The following is a 17,112-nucleotide window of genomic DNA, read 5'->3' as shown; positions in this document are numbered from 1 at the left end:
CCAAACAACCAAGATCTCACGATTTTTCGCGGAGCGGGCGCGGACAAAGCCGATGGGCGTGTGACACGAATATACCACGACCCCAATCGATCGACCGACAATAGTTAATAGACTTGTGAAAGGCTGGTTCTTTACAAGCATGAGCCTCTTACCATCGACCACCTACCAATCTCCACCGCGGCTGGGCCGTGGTCGGCAACTTAATACCATTCTCGAGGAAAAGGAAGACGCAAGCCAAGGGGTGAAAAGCGACAGTGAGGGGGATGGAAGTGATTCGACCGTAATCGGCCGTCCTGCAGCATGGAATCCGGCTCTCTTTACAACCGGTGCCCGCAAGAGCTCACTCGCCAAATCGACCTTTCCGTCCTCGCCCATCTCTTCCTGTGAACCCTCTCCTTCCAGCAGCGCTGGCTCAGGCTGTCGACGAGACTCGGCCCGAAGCTCTCTGGTGGGTAGCGACTCAGGCACGGTCTTCAGTGATGACTGCCCGTCTTTGGCCAGCGACCCGACCAGCTTTGCCTCAGGATCCAGTCGCAACAGCTTTGCCAGCGACAAATCCAGCCGCAACCGCTACCCTGCTCTGATCATACCCAGAGACTCTTGGGGCTCGATGGACGCGAGTCCGATCAAGGAGATCACTTTTGGCATGTCTCCTGCCACCAAAATCCGGCTGTCGCCCAGGGCACTGTCGGCGCTTCCCAGAGATGTTCCAGCGATCAATGCCCCGCCGTCGCTCGGGGACAGCAACAGTTCGATTTCGGATTCACCGTGCAACGCCGAGACCAGCGCTCCCGTCACGCCGGACATGAGACAACTCGAGGTCGTGGAGGGGGGCACCTGGGGAGGTCCACCGCCCAGCAATCTCGAGTCCCAGCCTCTCGAGATTGCTCTTGATAATGGCCACAGCGTGATTCTGTCACCGGCGGAAGCGCACTCGGACAACAATTCCTTCGGCAATCTCGCGTCGCCGGCGGCATTCACCGAGATGATTGTCAGTTTCCCGACGGTGCCGGGGGCCACCCCGCAGGACCTGTCGCCTCTGATGCCCACGATCGATGAGCTCAAGAAGTTCGAGGACAAGCCGCCGTCCAATGGCTCCGACGTGGGCGTGAGACTGCCGCCCGAGGCTCTGCAGCTCCTCCAACTGCTCGCGAGCCAGAAAAGCAGGGACGACGGGTCGAGCAGTTCTGGCAGCTCTCGCCCGTCCAAGAGGTCTGGGGGTCGACGACAGGAAATGCGCGAGCGCAGCGACCCGGAGCCCATCAGTCGACCACGCAGCGCCGACGGCGAGACCCCCATCTCCGACTACAGCTTTTCGCAGCTGAGTATCCCCTCACCAGGCGGCTTCTTTTCTTCCCTGCAGAATGGTTCGCGACATACCTGGTGCATTTCCAAGTCCAAGGCACCGAGCGTGCCTAGCACCGCCACCGCAGAGATGTTTTACAATCGGCCATGGGAGGGTCGGTCAAAGGACAACGTCGTCGAGACGGTGCTGACGGTCGACGACACAAATATGACGGAAGGCCCGCCGACCGCGAAGCAGGCCACCTTTGATCTGGCGGTGGTGGGGAAACGTAAGAGCCAGCAGTCCCAGTCCGAGGATGACGACCTCTACGGCCCTGCCACTGTTGTTGGTGCTGGAAGCCCCTCTAAGGCATCTGAAGTGGTGACCGTAAACTATGAATACGACGAAAAGTACTATGACGAACTCAAAAGGACGGCAGGCCAGAATCTCGACCGGACGGGATCCTGGCTCGCCGCCCAAACGGGCTACTTGTCCGCGATCCTGGACTCTGACCCTAACGAGGAGCTCTCCGACAAAGCCGAACCTCCCGATGGCAAGGACATCAAGGCCGTCCAGAGCGTCCGTCGTACCGTGATGTTCGCGGAGAAAGCCACGATAGACACGTCAGTGGTGGTGGAGGTGGAGACCTGGCCAGAGAAGGAGAGTCCCGACAGCGAAGCCGAAGCAAAGGAACCCATCTTTCTCGCCGCATTCCAGCATCTCGTCGCTGTCCGTAAACGTCGGGATGCCTTCATCCACTCGACATCCCGCCTTGACGCGATCCAGGCTCTTCGGATTGCCCTCCCGGAAAAACACATCAAGAACCTCCTCGGCCAGCACACATTGGTCGACCCGGCACGTCCAAAGTATTCTGGTCCGTTCAGCCAAAATCCTCGACAGACGGGCGTGTTCGAGCGTACCGTCGAACAAATCGCCTATCAGACGGCCGAACGGGAACAACTTGCCCTTGCGTCGGTCGAGCCGTCGAACTGGCAGATTGACGCCCTAAGAGCCATGTTCCACGGACGTTTGCTTGCATCTGCGGCCGCCTGTCAAAGGTTGAAGACCAAAGCCACCGTTCCTTTAGATGATCCTGCGTGCGTGGGAAGCAAACGACTCCGCATTCTCGACATTGGCGGTACGGCTTCGGCGTCGTGGGCCTGGAACGCAGCTCTGGAGTGGCCAAATGTCAAAATCTACACTGTCATCACCAAGGAACAGGCACGGTCTCAACGGCCACCGACCATGGCGAAACCTGAAGCCCCTGCGAACCACCGCACCATCTCCGTCCCGCACCTCTGGCAGCTACCTTTCCGCGGCGGACACTTCGATGTCATCTCGGCGCGCTCACTGCACGTCCTTCTCAAGAACAATCCTGTACCGGGGGTGCCTGAGATTGACGAGTGGGATCTGACTCTTCGGGAGTGTATGCGGGTGCTAAAACCAGGTGGGTACCTCGACTACATGATCATGGATTCAACCATTGCACACGCAGGGCCCCGGGCGGAGACCATGTCGGTGGAATTCGGGTTTGAATTACACCGGCGCGGGTATGAACGTGAAGCCGCTCGGAGTTGGCTCCGACGCCTGAAGAAAGAAGGCTTCGTCGGCGTCAAACGAGCTTGGATGTTCATGCCGATGGGGCGAAGACCGCCCAAGGAGACAGAAGAGCAACCCTATGGATACAGTGGAGGCTGGCAGTCATGGCGACAAGGGGGTAAGCCGTTTGTCCCCGCGCCGCGGCCAATCAGTGAAGTGTCGACCATCAGCAAGATCGTCAGGCAATACATGGACGTAGAGGCCGTACAAGGTCCTGTGGGCAGTACACAGGATGTCGCAGACCTGACTGGCCTCCTCGGGGCTCGCATGTGGGAGGAGTGGTTGGTCAAGGTGCGGGCAGAGTCGGGAAGAGAACAGAGCCGGTGGCTCGAGGGCGTGGACGAGGTGATCGAAGAAGGCAAGGAGCACGGTTCCGGGTGGAAAGTGTTGATCGGATGGGCGAGGAAAGCGAGGCCACACAAATCCAAGCGGGTTGAAAGGGCCGAGATCACGGTGGCGGTTGAAGATATGGCCGACTTGAGTCCGACCGACGAGTCTATGGAGATGGGATTGATTCCTATGGTGATTCAAGAATGAGACCACGAAAACCCAGAGCTTTTTTTCACTGAAACCTCAGATTTGGGGGGAAGAACAAAAGGGTGATGTATTTCCTTCAGACATGTCTGGAGTATTGGTGAGTTTGGGAGTTGGTCGGGTATGTTGACTGGGAGATGCTCCGGCACAGGGCTCGACTGGAAGCAGAATGGAGTCGCAAGAGGATGTGTATATGATCATCTAGATAATGGGGGGTTTGAGATGGACATTCGCTTTGTTGTTTCTCCTTGGCTTGTGAGCGGTTTTTGTCGAGGCAGTCAGTATATAGCGAGCCACGTACCTACCTACCAGGGTAGATGCGGTGACAGAGGAATGTTGACGACTACCAAAATGAGATTTCCGGGATTCCATCACCGTGATGAAATGTATCAACCGAATGAATGTTGGCGGGTTGGTCAACCAGGCGTCATAGTGTGAGGAGTGAAATGAGGTGTGAGGCGTTGTTGGTGTTTGCTGTGATAAGCATTGATGAGTCAGCACCTCTTGTCCTTGGTAGTGGGTGGGTAGTGCCTGCCAGGCCTTGGTGCCCCCTGTGCCCCTCCCCCTTTTTGCTCTTTTGCTCTTTTGGTTGGTGATGCTGTTGGATGCCCTTGACCACCCCTGGAACCCCAAGCCTCTCTGCTATCTGCTTGCCTAGCATGCCTAGCTAGCCGCAGCTTTAGCCACCAATGCCCAACAACCCCTCCATCACACCGCATCCCTGTCCTCATTACCCGTACTTCCTCTACCCCACCATCGCCTCAACCCCACCATGACTGGCGAAATTGTTATGGGAATATACTCGAGCGCTCCTCAATGGATCTGTCTTGCGTAAACATAGCAGTGATGACTGAAGACCCAAGCTGAGTAGGCATGTACCACGAGGTAGTATTTCCCATCCTCTCTTAGCTCCCAGATCCAGTTCCGCTTGTAACCTGCCTTGGACAATAGATACATAACATACGTCACAGTCTCGGTCTCGAGTCGCAATCTCAATCACAATCACAAGTTCATAGTCAAGCTTCACTCAAGTTTCCCATTCCCCATTCGAAGCGGGTGCCAAAAAAAACACAAAAACCGCCCATTGACTTGTTCCTTATCAAGCAAGAGATTACTCTTATTTGGGCTACTCTGAGGTCAACATAGGTACGTAATATCCCAACCCCTCGCCGCGCGGTCTTGCTCAAATTTCTCTGACTTTTGGTAGTGTCCTCCTCTGTTTCTCGCATTGGATATCGCCCGCCCTCTCCCTAGCCGAGAAGCTCTACGCAAATTCCTCTGAGATAAGAGCTCTCAGCAGAGAAAGAAGAAAATGACCACCCCGCGCTGCTTCATCGTTCGACATGGCGAGACGGAATGGTCGCTCTCGGGGAAACACACGGGCACCACAGATATACCTTTGACAAAGAACGGAGAGAAGCGAGTGCGTGCCACGGGGAAGGCTCTTGTCGGGGACGATAGGTTGATTGTGCCGAAGCAATTGGTTCACATGTAAGGGGCCTCTCTCTCTCACACACACACGCTTTACCACGGACCACCGTACTCTCCCTTTCTACTTTGTATACCAGAGAAGAATAGGTCAAGACTGACATTGAGGAAATCCTCTCAAACCATAGCTATGTCTCCCCCCGCCACCGCGCCCAAAAAACCCTCGAACTCCTCAATCTGGGCTGCCACCAGCCGTACCCTTGGCAAACACCTTCCAAGTCCACGACAACAAACGAAGTACCACCACCGCACGAGACCAACGCGGACGTGACGATCGACCCGCGCATCGCCGAGTGGGACTACGGCGACTACGAGGGCATTACGAGTGCTGAAATCCGCGAACTGCGCCGCAAACAGGGCCTGGGACCCTGGGATATCTGGCGCGACGGCTGTCCCGGTGGCGAGTCGCCCCAGGACATCATGGACCGGGTCGACAGCCTGATCCGCGAGATCCGCGAGCGATACCACTCCAAGGTGATTGGGAAGCCCAAGCAGCCCGGCGTCACGGGCGACGTCCTGGTCGTCGGCCACGGCCACATCCTGCGCGCCTTCGCCGTGCGCTGGATCGGCAGACCGCTCACCGAGACGGCCATGATCATGGAGGCCGGCGGTGTCGGCACCCTGAGCTACGAACACCACAACATCCACGAGCCGGCCATACTGCTCGGCGGAGGCTTTGTGGTCGGTGACGACAAGGACGAGATCGAAAAGGACGAGAAAGGTGCAAAGTCATGACCCTCACTAGTGGTAGCTTTTCCGGTCCTTATAGTTTTTTCTGGCCGTTTGCGATCGAGACATTCTTCAGTCTTCTGTGCAACAACCCGTCATAATACCTCGTTTTAGCCAGCGGAAGAGAAAGGAGCTTCGACATGTCATGGTATCACTCTGAATCTAGAAGGCATGGAGTCAATCCGGGCTAAAATGAACTCGAAGAGTCTATGGCTTTGTTTTTGCCCTGATAATAACAGTTCCCCTTCCCCTTCTTCACTCTCTGCCTCACGTGTCTCGTCTCTCCAGCTCACTGTGCCTTACCAACCACCCGACGGCGCTGCTGGATTTGGTCCTTCCATACCCCATCCCGCGGTTCCGAAGCCTCCCGGATCCTGGACGCTGAGAGGGCTGCACGGCGGCGGAGGTTCTGTAGGCGTTGCTGGCCGCGGACCAGCGCCGCTACTGGCGCTCATGTCGAAGTTCGTCTGGCCACCTCCGACGGTGCCGGTGCGCGTGAAAGCAACGGTTGGGGGAGCAGGGGGTGGCGGGCCGGTCATGCCCATGCGCGCCGCTTCTTGCGGGTTGTTGAGGACGTAGTCGAGCAAGTCGCCCGGCGGGTGTCCAGCGGGACCTCCGTATCCTTGAGCCGAGATCTGGCCCTTTGGACTGATCGCTGAGCTGCGGCGAGAGGTCCCCTGCGCGTTGTTGAAGTTCCCTGCGTGGTGAGACGCAGCTCTGGCCTGCTTTTCTTGTTGCCCGTCCCATCCGTTCTTGTTATCTGCGGAGGCGCTGTTCCAACCACTATTGCTGTTGCCGCTATTGTTAGAATTGTTGTTGTTCCTCCCGCTGCCACCGCCATTCCCCCAACTCTGGTTGTTTCCGCTGTTGTTGGGCTGCGATTGATTGTTTTCTTGCCAGTTCTGAGATCCACCATTATTCCCACTCGTGTTCTGCTGGCTGTTCCCGGTTTGCCAATCGTTGTTCGAACCCTTATTCCAGTTGCTCTTATTATTGCTGTTGCTGTTGCCTTGGCTGACATTCCCCCCATTATTTTGGTTGTTTGGAGCCGGGGATAGGCCAATCCCAAGGCCCACGACGTTCGACGCATTGCGCATGCGTGGCAAGCTGTACCTGAGAAAACCCACATCTGGAGCGTCGACGGGAACCTGCTCAAAGCTATTCACGGAAGTCGGTGTCACTTTCGGTGGAGGACTGGGTATCGTGCCCCCCAGAGCTCCTTTTGCCCTAAGCACCAGCTGGATCAACTCTGCCTTATCCAAGTTCTCGAGAGCATTGATGTCCTCGTTTGGACTTGGCTCGGCTGTGATCTCGACCCCGATCTCGTCCTTGAGCTGTTCTTTTGTTCGGTATTTGAAGACGAACCTAGCGTACGGCTCGTCCAGAGAGTCAAGGTAGTGAGGAACACACCTCTTCTTGTTGTACAGGTAGCCTTTCCCCGGCTGCACTTGTTTCGTAACACCAATGGACTGCGCAATGGCTTGCGGGACGTCATACCGGGGCTCTTCCTCGGCTTCTGCAGGGGGTGCATTTTGCGCACTGGCTTTTGAGGTGTAGTACGCCCCGTGTGGACCATACAGAGATCGGCTGTTCCATGGATTTCCATCTGATGCAGGCGTGATGTTGGAGATCGAGCCACTTTGTGGATTGTTGCTCCCATTGCCTGCTTGAGTATTCCCGCCACCCCCAGTGTTTTGATTCTCGTTCGCCCACCCATCATCGTTATTGCTCTGTTGGTTCCCGGTGTTGTTCTGGGTGGGTTCCTGCTGCCAGCTGCTGCCTCCAGCGTTGGTATTCTCGTTCTCCCAACCTTGACCAGTCCCATTATTGGTGGGTTCGTCTTCCCAGCCTCGACCGGTTCCAGTATTGGCGGAATTGTCTCCTCCCCAATTCTGCCCAATGTCGTCGCCGTTGGGTTCGTTATTGAAAGTGTTGTTACTGTTCTCGTTTGATCCGGCGTCGCTCAAGTTCTGACCGGTCTTGTTACTTGCATTATCGTCTACACCTCCATTTGCCCGCCCATTATCGTTAGTCCAGTTGTTATTTCCAGAAGTTGGCCAACCGTCATCATTGCTATTCTTTTTTGTATTTTGTAGAGGATCTTCCGCGGGCTTTGTCTGAACCGTGTTGGAGTTGTTGTTCTCGACAATGTTGGCGTTGTCACCTCCCTGCTGCTGAGGGCTGTCCCCATTCGATCCGGCTTGAATTCCACCCGGAGCAACTGTGCTGTCATTTTGGGTGCTTGGGACATTACTGGCATCTATTTTCTGAGTCTGGAATAGTGGTGCGTTGTTCAGGGGAGGATAGATCGGCATCGCAGTTGGAAATGGTGGAACCGGCATTGTTGGTGGGTGGACCCAAATTGGAACAGGGTAGTTAATAGGCTGTGGCTGGATGGGAGGCAGATTTGTGGGCTGAATCGGTATCCTAGGGGGAAGAGGAGGAAATGGGATCACCGACGGAGCAGAACCGGGCAAATTCGCTGGAGAAGGACCAAATGTCTGCGGACCATGTGCTTGGTGATGTTCATGACTGACCCCTTGAGTGGGTGGTTGATAGTACGAATGTTGACTAGAGTGACTGGCCATAGGAGTATGTTGCTGGAAGCTGCCGTGAATCTGATTCGGATCGGGATATTGGCTGTAGATTTCTCGATCAGCATTGTACATGTAATGCCCGCCTCCAGGGGGAACAGGATAATCCGGATGGGAGTTACGGTGTCTGTGGTATTCTGGACGACCATGACTTGGACGAGGTTGGGAGTATGCTGGCCGATCGTCTCGGGTCCAAGTATGATGGGGTTGGTGGTCGTATCCTGCGGTGTAGCTATTCAATGGCGGCCTTGCCCTATCGCCATAGTCAAAATGAACATGTCTCTCTGGTCTGATATGTGGCGGAGGCGGGTTTAGTGGGTGTGCATATGCTGATGAGGAGGGCGAGTCGTGATAGTCGTACCTGGAGCGCGGTGGCTCTCCGTAGTGATGGGGAGCTGCACGATAATCCGGCGAATGCTGTGATCTTTCCTGAGGCCCATAAGGACCGCTTTCACCACCAGGTCCCTGCCAATGCCATCGAGAATAGCCACCTGACGGGGCATCGCCCGAGTTCACGGCGAAGGAAGACCATCCGTCGGCGGGTCCATCGAATAGGCCAAAAAGCCCACCGAAAGCATCCTGTGCCTCAGTTTGGGGTGGTTCGGCATCCACAACGATCTGCACAGCATCTGATGTGCCCCCAGAGTCGCCTCCCGGGAGTTGTTCTTCTCTAGCATCCTCATCGTCGTTCATGATACCGCTATGTTCAGCAGAAGAGGTAGTCGAACATTGGCCATCCTCGCGATTATTGCTGGAGCATCGCATAACCAGAACCTCGATCGTTCCAAGCTCGTCAAAGTGGCCTTGATCGACGCCATCAGGGATTTGAGAGACTGGTAGAGGAGGGTCAGCTTCGACGTTGCGGATCCAGTAGAGGGACTCACCAAGATTACAATCATCGAAGCGCCACTCGCGACCCATATATGTCCCATCACCCATCGGTTTCTCTTTCTGTCTTACAAGGAAGTCGATATTTGTTCTGTTATCAGGTGCGTCATCCTTTGTAGGCTGCAGGTTGACTCTGTTCCGGTTGCACTGGTAATCTCCGTCAATAAAGACAACCATTGCTAAGCCTGTGTAAATGAACTTCCGCGAGGTGAGTCGAATGGTGAAGGCTTGAGGATGGCCAGGGACGGCAATGTAGGTCTCAACGACACCATCTCCGTAAATTGTCCCATATTCAGGGAATGCAGATCCAGTATCTGCCCATTGTACATGGCAAACAAGGTCTTTCAGAGTCGGCATCGGGGTGGCACTGCGTGATTCGTCATTCGTGTGGTCAGTGAGCCACGCCTTCAGTCAGTTGGCGCTGTCTCCACATTCGAAAGGACAGCAGACCAGAGGGAAATTGTCACCTGGAGCGGTGGTGATGTGGAGGTGTCTACAACAACGTCTGCAAGGAAAGGGAACCTGGACAGGGGAGGACTCGTCTGGACAGAGTGAGGACTAGGTGAGGGAGTGAAAGGAATCCTCCAGCCGAGAATTTCAGGTTAGGTCGCCAGTCAGGAAGACATGAGAAAGAGATACACTTAGCATCCAGTGTGACGACGGCTCTTCATGCTCACTCTGTAAATTTGATACGTTTCTGCCGCGACCTTGGATGTCGCGATCTGCTGCCGCAGGTCTCGTGCACATCCTTGTCCGCAGGATAAATGAACTCATGGGTGCGGTCTGCCTGGACTGTGACATTTTACATGTGGGACCCAAAGGTATAGCAACCATGAGTTCATGCTTAGAGCAGAACAGATGCTTTTGCCCCTAATCTGAACTCGAGGCTGCAAAGTCCCGAATTCGCTTAGTGGCGTCTGCTGTTCCGTAAATGCGGGAACGAACCCTGAACCCGGCGCATGTCTGCGATCCAGATTTCCTGTCAATAACTCGTGTCAACACTACGCTTCTCACTATCCCTAGTTTCCTGTCTCTGTTCTCCTCCTCCATACTGGGTCCTGTCAAGATGAGCGCAACAAAGGCGCAATCGCAGAAGATCTTCGAGAAACTGAAAGCCAAACCGGCCAACAAGGTACTCAGTCCATCGCCCTGCAAGGAGGCCACATCTACGAATCTACACTTCCACAGCTTCCGTGACCGCTGACATACGTTTGCAGATATGTTTCGACTGTGGCCAGAAAAATCCAACTTGGTCTTCTGTCCCTTTCGGCGTCTATCTATGTCTGGATTGCTCTTCCAACCATAGAAACCTGGGTGTCCACATCTCCTTTGTCAGATCCACGAATTTGGACGGTACCTGCGAGCCCGCCACCCCAACAGAAGAATTTATATTGACGTGTAATAGTCTGGCAATGGAGTCAACTGCGTACTATGAAAGTTGGAGGCAACGAGTCTGCCACAAAGTTCTTCCAATCTCACGGCGGGAGTGCGGCGCTGGCGAGCAAAGACGCGAAGGTCAAATACACGTCCAACGCTGCGAACAAATACAAGGAAGAACTCAAGCGTAGGGCTGAAAGAGACGCGCAAGAGTACGACACCCTTGTTGAAATTACATCTGTACGCACATGGCCTGACAGATATCAACAGATACCCCGACGAAGTCGTCATCACCGACGACCCCCTCTCCACCCCTGGCGCCGACGGTACCTCTACACCCGCAGGTGAACCAGCAGACGACTTCTTCTCATCCTGGGACAAGCCAACCATCAAGCGGCCTAGCAATCCGCCGTCGCGAAGCGGCACGCCCCCGGTGATCTCACGTACTGCCTCCCCTTTCCTATCGGCCGGAAACGGTACAAATGGCTCGCAAGCACGGCCTAAATCTCCTTCACCTTTGGCTGCCAACTCGACCGATGACCCCGTCAAAGACGCTGAAGCTGCTCTTCCCGCCCCAGCTGCAATACGTACAACTTCTTCTTCCGCAATCCGCAAAGGCCCCAGTGCTGCCGGAGGTGCAGGTGCCAGACGCGCCAATGTCCTTAGTGGGAAGAAGCTGGTACACAAACTCGGTGCAAAGAAGGTTGTGGGCGAGGAAATCGATTTTGAGGCAGCTGAGAAGGCGGCAAAGGCCGAGGCCGAAAGGATAGAGAAGTTGGGCTATGATCCTGAAGCAGAGAAGGCGGAGGACCTCGCAAAGGCCAGCAAATCCTCCGGTTTCGGTGTCTCTTCACCTGCGACGCCCAAGGAGACCCCGACACCTATCAATACGGCGACTAGGTCGGCGTCCAATCCCAGCCACGCGCGAAGTCCAAGTGAGCTTGAGAGACTTGGAATGGGGGTCGGTCGTTTGGGCTTCGGGCAGGTCGGACCAAGCAAACGAGTGGCAAGCTCAAGCGCACCGGCACCAAAGAAACTAGGATTCGGTGCTGTCGGCCCGAGTAAGGCCTCTGCAGCAGACGGTAAGGACGTCCTCGAGACTCAAAGCGTCCCGCTATGTCACCTTCCCTCCTTTTCCGTCTACCTGCACACCTTTTGTTATCTCTTGTTCTGCAACTAACAATGTCGCTTGCTCTACAGACGAGGAAGAACAATACGCCCGCAGCAAATTCGGCACCCAAAAGTCGATCTCATCCGACGAGTTCTTTGGCCGCAACAGCTATGATCCCCAGGCGCAAGCTGAGGCGAAATCGCGCCTGCAGGGCTTCGAGGGTGCCACGTCGATCAGCTCGAACGCGTATTTCGGACGTCCCGAGGACGATCCTACTGGTCTCGAAGGCGACGGTGCATACGGAGATATCGAGACGGTGGCCAAGGATTTTGTTCGGAAACTGGGCCTGACGGCTGGAGACGACCTAGAGAACCTGATCAACGTGGCCGGTGAAGGTGGGAGGCGGCTGAGAGGCGCGGTGGCCCGGTATCTGAACAGTTGAGCTGGGACTGGGACTAGAGCTTGAGCGAACCTTTTGGATTCGGATTCGGATTCGGATTAGGAAGAGTGTCACGAGAGGCGGGGTGGAAGCCAGGCTGTGAAATGATGGATAACGTAAAGGAGAGCCGGATTGCTTAACTGCCTGCTTACTTACTTTATTGCATGCTTGGTTTCCCTGCAGGCGGAGCGTAGCCACAGTACGATGTAGTAGCAAAGAAATGCGATGGGGTTAAGGCAATGAAGCACGAGCGTGAGCACGAGCGAGCATGATGAGCATTGAAGATTGATTACCCAAGTTTTCTAGTTTACTGCCTAAAGCGATTGGATCTAGCACGGGCCATTTCCAATTCGAGTGGTTAAGATATGGAATCAGAACAAGACAATGTGTAATGTGTACCGAGTACCGAGTATATATGAATGACTTTGGGCGTTGTATATGCGTGCGTGGGTTTATGTTTGTTCATGTGTGCTGTACGAGGTACATACAAAATCTCTCCATCGTCCATTCATCGACCCAGTTAATCAATCACTCAATCAGTCAGTGAATCAGTCCGGCTGGTGAGGCAGTCAATTGGTGCATGTATCAATTCATCAGTCAACTAATCAATATCAATCACTATCAATCCCACTAAACTTCTTTCCCTTCCTATCTCATCTCATCTCATCGCAACGCATCGAGCAAGCGAGCCAGGCAGCCCAGCCATGGTCCTCCTCTATCCGTCCTCTGTCTCCATCCATCGTCTAGACCTCCCCCCTACCACTCGCGCCACTCTACTCTGCGGAGCATCTCTACTCCCAGCAACCCTTCCAGCATATCGGCCCAGCCATACAATAAAAGAATGTATCCGGCCTCAAGAAGTCACTTTAAGAATCTTCAAAACAAGGCACAATCAAAGAGAAAAGAGACTGGTCATAGAAAACCCCATTCATTAAAGGATATTTCCTAGGGTACCATTCGAGTCTCGGTGCTTTTTCCGTTAGGGGAGGATTGAGTGTATCGAGTGTAAAGTAATATTCATGCCAATCAATCTCGGAGTAGTAAGTCATCAAAGTCGTGATGAAATGAGCGGCTGAGTCTTCCAAGAGAACTCAAATGATGCTGTAAAAGAAAGGGGCACCGCCCTCTGCGCCTTGCCCATTCACATGACGACGCTCTTGCGTTTCTCAGCGCTACTAAGAACCATCAATGGCGTGTTGCGTCGGGCCGGCTCAATCTCGACAATAGAACCTCCAACAGAGTTGCCTTCATCGCTACTCAAGCTCTTAGCACTGATCGCTCCAACGCTGTCAACAGAAGACCGTTCACGAGACTTCTCCTTGATCTCAGACCCGATCACCCCGCTCGCAGCAGCCCGGAGACTACCCAGGCTCGGCTTGCTCGAGAGGCTACTGCTCCCAGCAAGAACAGAGTCATCAGACGACACGGAGAAGTTGAACTCGTTCTCGCTACCAGGTGTTCCTGCCCCAGAGCCGGGTTGACGACCACCATCACTGCGGCGCTCACGCCCTGCACGAACCAAGTCGTGAACAGCTCTACGGCGTTGTCGAGTAGCAAAATTCTTGCTCCCCTCGTGCTTGGAGGTTGGCTTCTCCTCGAGCTCTTGCAGAAGGGGCGGTCCCTTGGGCTGTCTGACAGGATGCTCTCCGGCTCTTCCGTGGCCCGGTCCAAAAGTGGCCGTCATTGGAGTCTGCGGGAACCCAGCGGGTCTGGCGGCCGAGCCCTTGGTCCAGTCACCAGCAGTCTTGATGTTGGCAGAAGACATGTTCTTCCGGTGACCCCGTCGAAAAGCGTTCGCCGACGGAGGCGGGAGAGGCTCAACCTCTTGCGGTGGAGATGGGGTGGACTTAGGCGGGGTCTTTGAACGAGCCTCAGTCAAAGGGAAAGACGGCTCAGGATACTGGCGCTGGTAGGCTGGCGCAACAGGAGGGGGCGAAACAGAATTGTTCTGACGGACGGGAGACACCTCTTTCTGCTGGCGCTGTTGCTGCTGCTGATAGGAATTGTCGACCAGATAACTTGACTGCCCGGTCATCGGATTGTAGACAGTAAAGACACCAGGGCTACCAGGGACTGGGTGAACCACGGGTTGCAGGCCTTGCTGGAATTGTTGATTGTACAGACCCATGGGAGAGCTGATGGGAGACTGAAACTGCGGCTGACCCAGGTTGTTCACAAAGCCCGTGTTCAGGTTGAGTCCAGAAAGCTGATGGGCCGCAGCAGTGACATTCAACAGCTGCTGTTGAAGAGCCCGTTGCTGTTGCGCAAGATAATTATTCGTGGCTACCAGTTCATCGTACAGATTCTGATCCATATTCTCCGCTCCGTCAACGAAGTCAAGAGATGGAGGAGCAAGCACATGCTCAGGACGCGAGTAAGGTTGCAGCAAGTTGCTCTGCAAATTGTTCCTGCCTCCCGGAAAGTACGTGCCAGTAGCTGTCTGCGGTACCTGGTTGGCGTACCCCGCAGAGGCGTACCTGCTACCTTCCAGACCTATGCCATGGGTAGCAGGAGGTACCGTTGCAGATTTGGGAGCTGTGCGTAGACCAGCCAGAAGGTGGCCCCGACTAGTGCGGGGCGTGGAAACGGTATTCGCCTGTTGAGTTTCGTCGATGGTCGAGATCTTGGAGGGAGGCGCAACGCTGAGACGTTTGATATGGGACCCTTTCCCTCGAGAAGCAAACCCAGGGCCGGAAACGCCAATAGAATTGTTGAAGGGAGACTGGTAAGTCATTTGAGCAACACCGCCAGCGTCGATGCTCATTGTACTCTAGATGAAATATACAAAGGATGGTATACTGTGTAAGTTTGACGAGACTGAAACTGTAGGTGGACGGGACAAGCCGAAGTGTCCGGTGCCGGATTCAAAAAGATCAGGAAGAAAATAAGTCCGTGCACTGCCGACGCGAGAACTGAATGTGACCAAGGAGTGTGATTTCCCTTTTGTCTGGTGAATTAAGAAAATTAGGACAAGTCGTGACTAGGTAGAGACAATTTCGTGATGCGGTATGCTCCAAAGGTCGGTAGTACTAGAAGAAGGCGGACAGCGTGACCGGAAAGGAAATGCCTGCCTGTTCCTGTCAGTACGTAGACTCGGTCAAGGAGGACGACCAAACTAACCAAATGTTCAGCCAGCTGTTGGCAGAACCCTTTTGAAAACCGAGGGTGCAGGTACTAATGTGCTGATACTGCGAGTTCAAGGGCCAGATGAGGGATTGTACAAAGCTGTCTTGAATCTTTTGGGGGACCAGATAAGGGAGATTTAGAACAATGAAGGTGGTTCGGCAATCAGATCGAGGTGTAATAGAGTAGGATATTGCGCGGCAATGATCGAGCGATTGAAAAGCTTGTTGTGTACGTGTATGGACGATTATCAGGTATGTTGCAAGTCACTCTCCACGACTGGGGGAGTTCGAAAGGGCAGTATGGTATATCGGTCACAGAGAGAGGGGGAAAAGGATCGAGCGGGTCGGATTTTGGGGACCTGGATGTTGGCGCGTGATGGCGAGGAGGATTCGAAGAAAGCGATTAGAGCGAAAACGGTCGAGGTCGAAAGGAAAGGCGAGCGATGCGAGACCGAGAGTACTAGGTAGCCACAGTCGATACCGGAGTCGACAGGGAAGCAGAAGGGAACGGAGGGTAATAAGGTCAGGAAGAGTGAAGAGTGACAGCAAAGGACGGTGAGGAGGGAAAAAGAAGTTCGAGGGAAAACGATGATAGAGGATGTGGATGGATGGGAAAAAGACCCAAGCCTGGAGAAAGACGCAGGGAGGAAGGGGAGCGGGTTTTGGGAAAAGACCAGCAAAGGGAGAGGAGAGGGAGGAGAAGCCGAGCGAAGGGGAAAAAAAGGGCTGTCAGACCAAAGCGCACTTGAGAGAGATCCGCCTTCGATGTCTGGATGTCTACAGGAATCTCATGTCAGACGGCAGCCTCTTTTTCCAGGCCATCTGACGTCCCCACTTACTATCCATCAGGGGAGCCCGGCCAGCCAACGGGAACCCGCGGCGAACGGTCAAGGGGGGTTTGTTGGATCCCAGGCGATTGGCGTACGGGGGTTTGCTCGGGTGCCACCAGTGATGTTGGGCTTGGCGGGATATTGGGAACAGGCGCCACCTAGGCCACTCAGGGTTCCAGAGCGCTTGACGCTTGTTGCTTTCTGGTTAAAAGGGGTCACCAGGACTGCTTAGTCTGCGTCCTTCACCTGTGCTGTCACCACCACCCTAGCCGGAGCGAACGAAGAAGCTCTTCTCACCCAAACACCCTCTGCCCTTTACACTCAAACACACCCACACACTCTCTCTGCCCAACAGGCATCATTGTCCATTCTTTTTTTTCCCCAAGAGAATGGGCGTATTCAAGCATCCCAAACCCAATAACCCAATCACGCGAACAAGACCCTGTGCGTTAGAAGCTGCTATTAATACGCCCGCCCCTACTCGCGTTCCCAAGTTCATTTGCTGATCTGCTTACCATTGAGTGCCACTAGTGCGTAGCTAGTCCCGAATCCCACGAGGGTTTATAGGCTGAGGCGCTCCCCAAACCACTGTTTCATCCTCCTCCCGAATTGGTCGGCTCGAGTTTCGGGGTGGAGATGCGGGTGGGTTGTTGAACCGCTTCCCAATGCGTATACGGCGAGCCCTGTAAGGGACAAACAAGGGGAGCAAACTTGAAAAAGAGAAAGACAGTAGTAAAAGCCACACCCACGCTGCTGGGACAGCACTCGGATTGACCTTTCAACCGCGCGCAAAGCGTCAATAATGACACGATCTAGATTGAAAGGAACGATGGGGACTTTTGTGAGCTCATCGACCTACAAGCACTTGCACATAGCTGAGTCGGCTATCTCGCCCACACCCATTTTCGACCTCGATCGCGCCTCCGTCTCAAATTTGCCTCGTGGCACGCGAAGCCTAAGCGGAGATTGCTTGTTTATCAAAACCTCCATACCTACAAGTCGTAGCGAGTCCACCTACCAGAGCCGGACGACCGAAAGCTGTATCTCAGCCATACTCGTCCTCTACTCGCACGGGACGCGCTACCTCTTCAACAGCTCTTGCCACATGGTATA

At 54.5% G+C, this 17,112-nt stretch overlaps 5 protein-coding genes across 5 annotated transcripts; 3 read left to right on the top strand and 2 right to left on the bottom strand.

The window, feature by feature from the left end:
* Window positions 1–139: 139 nt before the first annotated feature.
* Window positions 140–3,421, top strand: AYO20_01491 (hypothetical protein; the record flags this gene model as incomplete). The annotated part of the gene is made up of 1 exon (XM_022639797.1): window positions 140–3,421. The coding sequence occupies one exon, from the start codon at window positions 140–142 to the stop codon at window positions 3,419–3,421; it is 3,282 nt and encodes a 1,093-aa protein (XP_022504185.1).
* A 1,309-nt stretch (window positions 3,422–4,730) lies between these two features.
* AYO20_01490 (hypothetical protein) lies at window positions 4,731–5,641 on the top strand (the record flags this gene model as incomplete). The annotated part of the gene is made up of 2 exons (XM_022639796.1): window positions 4,731–4,909; window positions 5,035–5,641. 2 exons carry the CDS (start codon window positions 4,731–4,733, stop codon window positions 5,639–5,641), a joined length of 786 nt encoding a protein of 261 aa, XP_022504184.1.
* Window positions 5,642–5,934: 293 nt separating this feature from the next.
* Window positions 5,935–9,474, bottom strand: AYO20_01489 (hypothetical protein; the record flags this gene model as incomplete). Its single annotated transcript, XM_022639795.1, has 1 exon — window positions 5,935–9,474. One exon carries the CDS (start codon window positions 9,472–9,474, stop codon window positions 5,935–5,937), a length of 3,540 nt encoding a protein of 1,179 aa, XP_022504183.1.
* A 709-nt stretch (window positions 9,475–10,183) lies between these two features.
* AYO20_01488 (hypothetical protein) lies at window positions 10,184–12,047 on the top strand (the record flags this gene model as incomplete). Its single annotated transcript, XM_022639794.1, has 5 exons — window positions 10,184–10,249; window positions 10,335–10,470; window positions 10,523–10,706; window positions 10,765–11,576; window positions 11,695–12,047. 5 exons carry the CDS (start codon window positions 10,184–10,186, stop codon window positions 12,045–12,047), a joined length of 1,551 nt encoding a protein of 516 aa, XP_022504182.1.
* Window positions 12,048–13,185: 1,138 nt separating this feature from the next.
* AYO20_01487 (hypothetical protein) lies at window positions 13,186–14,808 on the bottom strand (the record flags this gene model as incomplete). The annotated part of the gene is made up of 1 exon (XM_022639793.1): window positions 13,186–14,808. One exon carries the CDS (start codon window positions 14,806–14,808, stop codon window positions 13,186–13,188), a length of 1,623 nt encoding a protein of 540 aa, XP_022504181.1.
* Between the last annotated feature and the right edge of the window lie 2,304 nt (window positions 14,809–17,112).

Source organism: Fonsecaea nubica (assembly GCF_001646965.1).
Source record: "Fonsecaea nubica strain CBS 269.64 chromosome Unknown Scaff6, whole genome shotgun sequence".
NCBI classification, from domain to species: domain Eukaryota; kingdom Fungi; phylum Ascomycota; class Eurotiomycetes; order Chaetothyriales; family Herpotrichiellaceae; genus Fonsecaea; species Fonsecaea nubica.
Note: the sequence above shows the minus strand (reverse complement) of the source record. Positions and strands in the feature narration are given on the sequence as shown.